The sequence below is a fragment of the Leopardus geoffroyi genome, chromosome A2 (assembly GCF_018350155.1).
Source record: "Leopardus geoffroyi isolate Oge1 chromosome A2, O.geoffroyi_Oge1_pat1.0, whole genome shotgun sequence".
Lineage (NCBI taxonomy): Eukaryota > Metazoa > Chordata > Mammalia > Carnivora > Felidae > Leopardus > Leopardus geoffroyi.
This window is the reverse complement of record NC_059331.1, coordinates 163,114,033-163,123,079: the sequence shown is the minus strand read 5'-3', so window position 1 is coordinate 163,123,079 and position 9,047 is coordinate 163,114,033. Positions and strand designations below refer to the sequence as shown.

Below are 9,047 nucleotides of genomic sequence, written 5' to 3'. Positions count from 1 at the left end.
ATCCACACAAGGTGTGCTAACAGGAAAGAAGTCCAGTCTGGAGACACAGGGATGACCAGACTCAGATATGGCACAGAACTGGGGATTGTCAGACGTGTGTGTGTGTGTGTGTGTGTGTGTGTGTGTGTGTGTTGTATACACACATACGTAAAGAGATTTATTACAAGGGATTGGCTCAATTGTTTTGGAGCTGACAAGTCCCATGGCCCACAGTCAGCTGACTGGAGCCAGTGGAGTAGCTCCAATCTCTGAGGATGTGCCACCCAGGACCCAGCAGTTCCAGTCTGCAGGTCTCGACCTGAGAGAAAATACTTAAAGGAAGTTGGAGTTAAGGAGGGAGGAAGAAACAATGGGCATCCACCACAATGGCGAAGGCATTGGTACGTGCAGGAGACAGGCAACTTGCAAACAAGGGAGGAGATCAGTAAAAAATCAGGCCCCTGGCACAAAATTTTCTGAAGGGTCTGCTGCTTCTTTCTAAGCCTCTGAGTTATCTTGGTTCAGGACAAAAATAATAACAATACTGATGTTCTTGTTTTTCCTGTTTATATTACCAAAGCCGCAAAGTGCAAACAGCATGTGTTCCGACTGAGAAGGGCTTGGCCCTGGGTGTTCTCACCCACTTCCTGTTCCCCACACAGCAGACTTTGCTCTTTCTTGAGCAAAGCTCAAGCAAAGCTTGAGCTGAGCTTTCTGATCCCATTTTACTGAAAACTATAAGCAATGTATTCTATATATTCATATGCCATGGACACTTTCCTCTACCTCTTCCAGTCAAAGTCCCCAGAAGCCTGCGATGTGTTGTTCCTAAAAGGAGAAACAAAGAATTCACAAGACAGCACGGACCCAGGAGACAGAAAACATGATCGTTCCTCTTCCTCTACGGCTGACGGAGTGGTAAGTCTGAGTGAGTGAGAGTGTGTGTTTGTTTGCGTGTGTGTGTGTTGTGTATGTATGTTTCTGTGTGTGTTGTATGTTTGTGTTTGTGTATGTGCTGTGTTTGGGAGTGTATGTGTATGGGTGGAGTGTGTGTGATGTGCTGATGTGTATGTTTATGTTGATGTGTATTTGTGTGTTTTTGTGACTGTGTATGTTGTGTATTTGTGTGTGTTTGTGTGACTGTGTATGTTGTGTATTTGTTTCTGTGTGTATGTGGGTGTTTTATGTTTGTGTGTTTTGTGTGTGTGTTTATGTGTTTATGTATTTGTGAATATGTGTGTGGAGTTTTCTGATTGTATGTGTGCAGTGTTATGTGTGACACGTTTGTGTGTGTGTATGTTTGTGTATAGGTGTATGCTGTGTTTATGAGTGTGTGTTTGCAAGTTTGTGAGTGTGTGTATGTTTGCAAGTGTGTGGGCGTGGGTTGTGTTTGTGAGTGTGGGTGTGTGCTGTTTGTGACTATGTGTGGTTGTATTTGAGTGTGTGTGTGTTTGTTGTGTTTGTGAGTCTGTGTGAATGTTTGTGAGTGTGGGTGTGTGTTTGCGAGTGTGTGGGTGTGTGTTGTGTTTGTGTGTATGTTTGCAAGTGTATTAGTGTGTGCTATGTTTGTGTGGGTGTGTGTTTGTGAGTGTGTGGGTGTGTGTTGTGTTTGTGACTGCACGTGTGTAGTGCGTGCAGTGTGTGTTTACAGTGGTACGAACACATCCATGAATAAGAGTCAGAAGAACTCTGTTCCCTGCTCGAATTCACTGTTTAGCTCTGAGCAAGATGCTTTGGCGAGTTGACTCTCCTCCTGAGAAGCGTTAAGTGGGGGGACATAGCTGCTTATGCTCTGTCCTGGAGACAAAACCTACCAAGTGCGGCGAGGCAGACATGTGAGGTGCTGGCCAGGCAGGGGCAAAGGAGCGAGGCCTGGGGCGCGGACTTACTTGCTGGTGCAAGGCTGGGGCGCACAGTGCAAATTTTCTGCCTGTGCTCCTCACCCAGCTCACCTACCCGCCCTGCTGTTACTTTCCACTGAGCCTCCCCTTCTTTCTAAAGGAGTCACGAGATTTTTTGGTGAAATGCTGCCTCAGTTTCCACCAAGGATGTAAGGAAGCGAAGGACAAAGAGGTTGAGGGGTCTCCAGGTATAGAGATAGGAGCACTAATCTCCTTGTTCCAGAAGCCCTTTGGATAGGCAAATGCTGTATCCCTGCTAGGGATAGCTGGGGACAGCTGTTCCCCTGACCTGGTCACTCTCTTTTCCTGAAGTCACATGACTTACTGGACTGTGACTGTTTTCAGCCTGGCCCTTCAGAGGTGACATTGCTAAGTAAAGCCAACAACCATACAGCAAGGGCCACACTGACCTCCCGCTGGGCAGCTCCCAGGATAAGGGCAGGACTGAAGTCATTTGCCAGGTTAATAGAGTACAATGACTTTCTGAGAATGTTGTGGCAATGGGAAAACCATGCCTATCAGGGCCCCCTGTAGCTGGGTCTCCCCACACCCCACAGCCTTTGTCTGGCGACATTCATCTGACTGTGTCTCTGAGAGTCCTACATGTTCTGGAAAAACAGTCCTGGAGCCATGCAGTTTCCTCCCTGACTCCACAGAGAATATCAAGCAGCTATAGGCTGATGGGCCCCTGACATAGGGAACTGTGTTAGTCCATGAGGCAGGATGCACTGAGCGAGGTTACATGCTCTCCTCAGAAGGATGCCTGAAGTTCCTGGATAGAGTGGCATGGCCCTTCCCACAGGGGAGGAGACCTCAGGGACATTTAGTTCAGGCCTAGCATTCACACTTATGGGGACGATAAGGCCCAGGCAGTGTGACCATCTACTGTGACCAACTGATGGCCGTTGGAGATGAGCACTGCAGTCTCCTGGCTCCCAGCAGGACTCTGCCCCGCACCCTGATGGTCCCATTCCTGTCTTCACAGCAGAACCTGGCCACCAACCTGTAAGCCCTCTGTAATCCTAACTTCCTAACTGCCAAGCCTTCCCCAAAGGTCAGGCCTGGACTACCCTTTTTGGCCCAAGATCCCTGCCCCCATCCCCCAGCCAGTCCCTTGCCACGACTTCCTGCCCATGCCCTCCAGATACACGGTGGCCACACCAGTCTTCCCACTGCTCTCAGGACCCAGTATCAGACCTGCCTCTGCTCTCTGTTCTTTTCTCTCCTCACAAAAGGGCTCTAGGACCCTGTGAGGTCCAAGATACTACCTGCCACCTCGGCTCCAAATACTACCTGCCACCTCGGCTGTCAGGCCAGTTCACAGTTCACATTTCTCCATGAAGTCTCTTACACTGCCAATAGAGACCACAGTAGGGGTGGGGGGAGAGGAGAGAAAACAGGGTCTGCAAAGGAAGGAGAGACCCCTCAGACGCCCTCCTCTCTCTCCTCATTCAGGCTGCTCCCCTCAAACCTAAGCTTCTGGCAAGAGAAAGGCAAAAGTCAGGTGCCTCTTAAAACTGTTGAAAAACCAATAAGACATATTATGGTTTTCTCTAGATCAAGAAGGAAGAATATGAAGAGATTGTCCAGGAGAATCCTGCAGGAGCACTGTGTCAGGATCCTAAACAAGACGTTATAGGAGGTAAACTACTTTCTAGCAGAAATGAGCTTGAGAGAGGTGTGGATAGGGATGTTTAATGACAGGTGGTGCACTGGGACAGGCAGCGGGGTCCATCCCTGTAGAGATTTGCCCACCTGGGCTGCCATCAAGGGGGCTTTGGGTTGGGGGGTGGTCTTCCTTTACTGCAGCCAAATAAGACGGAGAGGGCCCTGATGGGTACAGTGGGGGAAACGAAGGGAGACACAGCACCAGCCGCCCCTTTACTAAATCTCTGTGCCAGGCCCAAAGAAAGGGGTCTGTGCATTCTGAGCTTTCTTCCTCAGGTAGGATGTGCTGATAGTCGGTGTGACCAAACGGCTCACTGGAGCCCGAGGCTCTGCAGCCAACAGACCCCATGCAGGTGCTTGGCCGGATCAGATGGGAGAGCTCTCAGGGTCATACGGGTTGCAAAGCAGCATGTGAGCAGACAGGATGTACTTGGCTGCTGCCTCAGAACTGGGCTTGGCCTTCTGGAGGGGGTTCTCTCCAAAAGTTACTGCATCAGGGCCAGGCTTTTAACTTTCAAGGGCTCAACTTTGCCATCTACCTTGGGCAGAAAGAATCTGGGAATGCTGGAAATCCATCCAATTTCCTGCCCAGAAGAAATTATTTGTGATTCATTATGTATTTTAACACAGTTTTTTGCTACATGAACTTCAATGGCCTGAGCCACTGGGAGAGAGCCTTATTAATAAACCACCAAAGCAAATTACCCGTAGAAGTGCTGATACCCGATTTATCTATTCTTTTTTTTTTTTTTTTATTTTTTTGATGCTTATTTTTGAGACAGAGACAGAGCATGAATGGAGGAGGGTCAGAGAGAGGGAGACATAGAATCTGAAGCAGGCTCGAACTCACAGAGTGTGAGATCATGACCTGAGCCGAGGTCGGAAGCCCAGCTGACTGAGCCACCCAGGCACCGATTTACCTATTCTTGCAGCAATCAAGGTTAAATATTACTTGAAAAATCCTCTCCAGCGCTCAAGTGGTATATTTAAATTCCAGTGGTGTGCTCTGGTCCAAGCGTGTACAGAGACAGGGTTTGCTATCTTTGACCAGCTTTTCATTGGCTGGGAGGGCAGAGGTGAATGTTCCATGCTTCCTTGAAACCCTCATCCATTCACTCAAATTCCTTTCAAGTCAGCTGGGGGAAGCTGGAGGGAGTCAAAGCCATTCAGTCGGAATTGGCTGCTGGGTCAGCCTGGCCTGGGTGGCAGGCAGCAGAAAAAACATGTCATTGCTGAAGAGATTCTGAGGAAGTCAGCGTCCATCCTCCCCTCAGGAGGCTCAGGGCTCTGCTGTTGAGACACATCACTATCTTCAATGGGGGAACAAACTTGGAAACCATTTATTAGTTGGCATTTCTCTGTGTGCTCTGGGTCTCAGATCTGAAAGGTCAGAAGGGAATTAATTCCCTTCCTGGTGCTCAGCCCCAAGAATCCAAGAACCTTGACACTAGGTTTCTCAATATTAAATTGGCATCTCCAAGTCTCTCTCAGCTCATGGTTCTGGTATTCTGCTGGGTGAGAATGTCCAACCCAGACTTCAAGGCTGCTGAATAGGAATGTGGCCGCAGGGTGTTTCTGCACTTGGAGCCTGGGGGTGGGTTGAGGTGGTCCCACACTCTAAACATTCTCTGCCGCAAAAGCTGAAGAAGGTGATGTGGTCAGACGCATGAGGTCACGTGTTTCTTTTTCTTCCTGCTCTTACTGAGAAGGATCTCCAATCAGGGAGACTTAGGGAAGCCCAGGGTTCCATAGTCATACTGGGCTAATTCCCATCTGGGTGAGAACAGATGACCCTGATAAGAAATGTCAAAACCGAACCATAAAAATGTGGTATTCTACCACACCATCCAGCAATTCCCCTTCTGGGTGGATACCCAAAAGAACTGAGAGCCAGGGACTCAGACATTTGTACGCTGATGTTCACAGCAGCATTATTCACAATAGTAAAGGGTGGAAACAACCCAAATGTTCATATATGTTTATGAATAAACAAAATATGATACAAACCTACAATGGGGTATGATCCAGCCTTAAAAAGGAAGGCAGTCCGGACACGTGCTACAACATGGGTGAATCTGAGGGCGTTATGCTGAATGAAAGAAGCCAGACACAAAAAAGCAAATCCTGCAATATTCCACTCGCATGTTCTAACTAGAATGGTCAGACTCCTAGACGCAGAAAGAGCACTAGAGGTCACCAGGAATTAGTGCGGAGGGAGTAATGGGGAGTTGTGGTTTCATCAGGACAGTCTGGGATGATAAAAAAAATTCTTGAGGTGCACAGTGATGATTGCACATGATGTGAATGCACTGAGCGCCTCACCTCAAACTGGGTACAATGATGAATTTTGTTATATTCTATAATTTTTTACATTGTCTTTTTACCACACTTGTTAAAAAAGGCTTTAAAAAGGCAAGAAAGAACGTGAGCCTCCCCTGTCCCCCTCCCCCCGCAGGTCTCCGGTGCAGAGGCGGGTCTTCGGCTCCGCCCCCCCCCCCCCCCCCCCCCCCCGCCGACGCCCTGCCCCGGTCAGGGAGCTCCCAGCCACGCGGCTCTAACCCCAGCTCCCTCTGCTTTGTTTCGGCGCTTCCAGGTCTGGGGGAGGCCCCACCGAGCCCCCGGAGACTGAGGCTCCTCCTAGTGGGGAAAGCCGGCAGCGGGAAGAGCGCGACGGGAAACAGCATCCTGGGCAGGAAAGAGTTCCAGTCTAAACTCAGCGCTCAACCGGTGACCCGGGCCCTGCAGAGGGCCAGCCGCGACTGGGCCGGCCTGGAGCTCGAGGTGATCGACACCCCCGACATCCTGTCCCCGTGTGCCCCGCTGGAGGCCGTGTGCGAGGCGGTCGTCTTTTCCTCCCCCGGGCCGCACGCGGTGCTGCTGGTGACGCAGCTGGGCCGCTACACGGAAGAGGACCGGCGGGCGGTGCGGCGCCTCCAGGAGGCCTTCGGGGTGGGCGTGCTGGCCCATACGGTGCTGGTGTTCACGCGCAAGGAGGACCTGGACGGGGGCTCCTTGGAGCAGTACGTGCGGGAGACCGACAACGAGCACCTGGCCCGGCTGGACCGGCAGTGCTCACGGCGCCACTGCGCCTTCAACAACGCGACGGGCGGCGCGGAGCAGGAGGCGCAGCTGCGGGAGCTCCTGGGGCAGATCAACTGCATCCTGTGGGAGAACAACCACCGGCACTTCAGCAACCGCGCCTACAGCTACTGCCAGCGGAACGGTCTGCGCGGAGACGGCCAGGAGAAGCAGGTGCCCGGGGGGAGCGGCTCAGAGGAGGCGCCCGGCGCGGAGCCCTGGCGGGAGGGTCTGTGCCAGATCCAGAAGGAATCGGAGGAAGTTTACAGACGTCTGCTGAAGAGGGAGCCCATTTGAGCCTCGGCCGGGCCTCAGCCTCCGTGGCCAGCTGTCGGCCTCTCCGTGCCCGTGCGTCCTTGGCCATCCCAGTCTCCTGATCCGCGGGTGCGGTCCGGAGTGCCCAGCTCGAACCCCCCGGGGGCCTTCATCACACCTTCCGGGGCGGTTGAATGGCTTCTACGCTGTAGGGAGCAGCATGCCAGGTGGAGGGGAGAACTCTGCAGTGCGCGGGCGTCTTTCTGGAGGGCTGTTGCTGCGCATGGAGAAGAGAGCAGAATGGGGTCTGGCTCTGGCCATCTAGCTGCATAAGGAGATAGGTGCGCCTCAGGTGCACCTCAGCTTCTTTGAGGTTCTAGATGCTTCTGGAGAGTCTGACCAACTGATGGAAACAGAATTGGAGCAGACTGGAGCAACATACCCGCCCCTAGTCTCTTTTCCTTCCTTCAAGCTGTGTGACAGAGGGTCTCCAGTTACCTTCATCTGGGAGGGGTGGGAAGTGCTGGAGGGCGGTCAGAGATCAGAGGACACAGCGTCAGGTCTGTTTGGTTTCGTCCAATGGTTAAGTCTCTACAACCAGATGCCCGCGGACTACATCTCGCAGTGTGGAGGCCGGGACACCTCTCTAACCCAGACCTAATGGACCTGTAAGAAAGTTTGAGCATTTCTTTTGCCAGAATATTCAGAAAAGTGTCTCAGGGCCTAACAAGACTTATTTGGGGGTGCATACTTAAGTCTTTGTGCCAGAACCATTTATTAGATATGCCATCAATTTCCCACTGAACTGAAGCACGTTGATCATATGATACGTTTTCATATTCTGTAAGATCTATGTCAGGATTTTCAATTCTGTTCTTGTCTCCTACCTTTCTTCCTTTCTTATGAATAAAATATTGATTTCATTTCAGAGGCTTTGCATATAATATGTCAGTCTACATTTTTATATTTCCTTTGTTATTCTCAGGCATCCATTCTTCAGGGTGAAAGCTAAAATCATTTGCATTTCCATTAGAAGATTAATTTCTTTAAGTGATCTTGTTTTAACTGTCAGCTTTGTTAATTTCATAACAGAAAATACATTGACGAAATGACAGCCTCATTCACTGAGTCTAAATGGCAAGTTACTCAAAACACGTTATCCAGTAAAAATCCTTGAAAAAAGAAAAATAAAATAATAAAATAAATAAAAATCCTAAAGAAATTGGTTTTAATTACATCAAATACAGTGGGTTTTTTTCTCCTTTATGATTAAAAATCAGCAGTGATAAGTCCCACAAGATTTCAGGAGAAGGGATAGATGGGGCACTATCGCTCCCTCAGCCTCAGACAATGGGGGAAGACGTGTGTGGATATGTTCTGGAAACTCCACAGTCTGTGAACCAGTAAGAAAAAAAGTGATGTGGGTGGAGGTGAGGGTGGGCTGAAGACAGAGCGTTGTCTTGGCGGAGGCTGTGAAATCGCCAGCTTCAGAATTTGTGCCTTTCTAAAAACATCTCTATGCTGAACAAAGCATGAAAAATGGGGATATGGACAACTAGAAGAGCTCAGTGCACACTAGGTTGTTTCCTCCCCCACTGGGTCCAAGCAGCTGTTAAAAGTATCAGGGGTTGTTTCCAGCTCCCAACACTCCTGTAATAACACTGAAAAACTATGTAGAAAATACAAAATAATAATAGTTATACAACAGTTGCTTGAAGGCACTGGGGAGTGACCAAATGCAGGCAGACACTACAGGGAACTGTAATCCCCAAACTGCCTAAAAGAAATTTTTTTCTGGAAGCCTGAAAGAATTGGTCACAGTACTGATAGCAGCAAAGATGGAATCTGAGGTTCCAGTTCACTAAACGTTCCATGGCGATACTGAAAGGGTCATGTTTCTGGAGTAAAAACCACATCAGGGCAAAGGGATTTGCTCTAAAAGAAGACCAAGCTCATGGGCATTGAGGAGGGCAACTTTTGGGATGAGCACTGGGTGTTGTATAGAAACCAATTTGACAATAAATTTTATATTAAAAAAATAAAAATAAAAATAAAATAAAAGAAGACCAAGCTCAAAGTAGTCCCTTCCTAGGAATGTGTAAAACCAAGCCTTCTCAAAGCCAAAGTGATCCACCAGTAATTTTTTTAAATGTTCATTTATTTATT

The 9,047-nt window shown here is 49.4% G+C and overlaps 1 protein-coding gene across 1 annotated transcript; it reads left to right on the top strand.

The window, feature by feature from the left end:
- Positions 1-595: 595 nt before the first annotated feature.
- GIMAP6 (GTPase, IMAP family member 6) lies at positions 596-7,809 on the top strand. The gene is made up of 3 exons (XM_045496135.1): positions 596-897; positions 3,438-3,522; positions 6,142-7,809. Exons 1-3 carry the CDS (start codon positions 724-726, stop codon positions 6,921-6,923), a joined length of 1,041 nt encoding a protein of 346 aa, XP_045352091.1. The 5' UTR covers positions 596-723; the 3' UTR covers positions 6,924-7,809.
- Positions 7,810-9,047: the final 1,238 nt, after the last annotated feature.

What these genes read in the sequence shown, in the direction of transcription:
- GIMAP6 (XM_045496135.1), top strand. Translation starts at nt 724, where the DNA reads ATGTATTCTATATATTCATATGCCATGGACACTTTCCTCTACCTCTTC. An exon ending in CCTCTACGGCTGACGGAGTG is followed by an intron (nt 898 to 3,437) that starts GTAAGTCTGAGT and finishes GGTTTTCTCTAG; the next exon opens with ATCAAGAAGGAAGAATATGA. An exon ending in TAAACAAGACGTTATAGGAG is followed by an intron (nt 3,523 to 6,141) that starts GTAAACTACTTT and finishes CGGCGCTTCCAG; the next exon opens with GTCTGGGGGAGGCCCCACCG.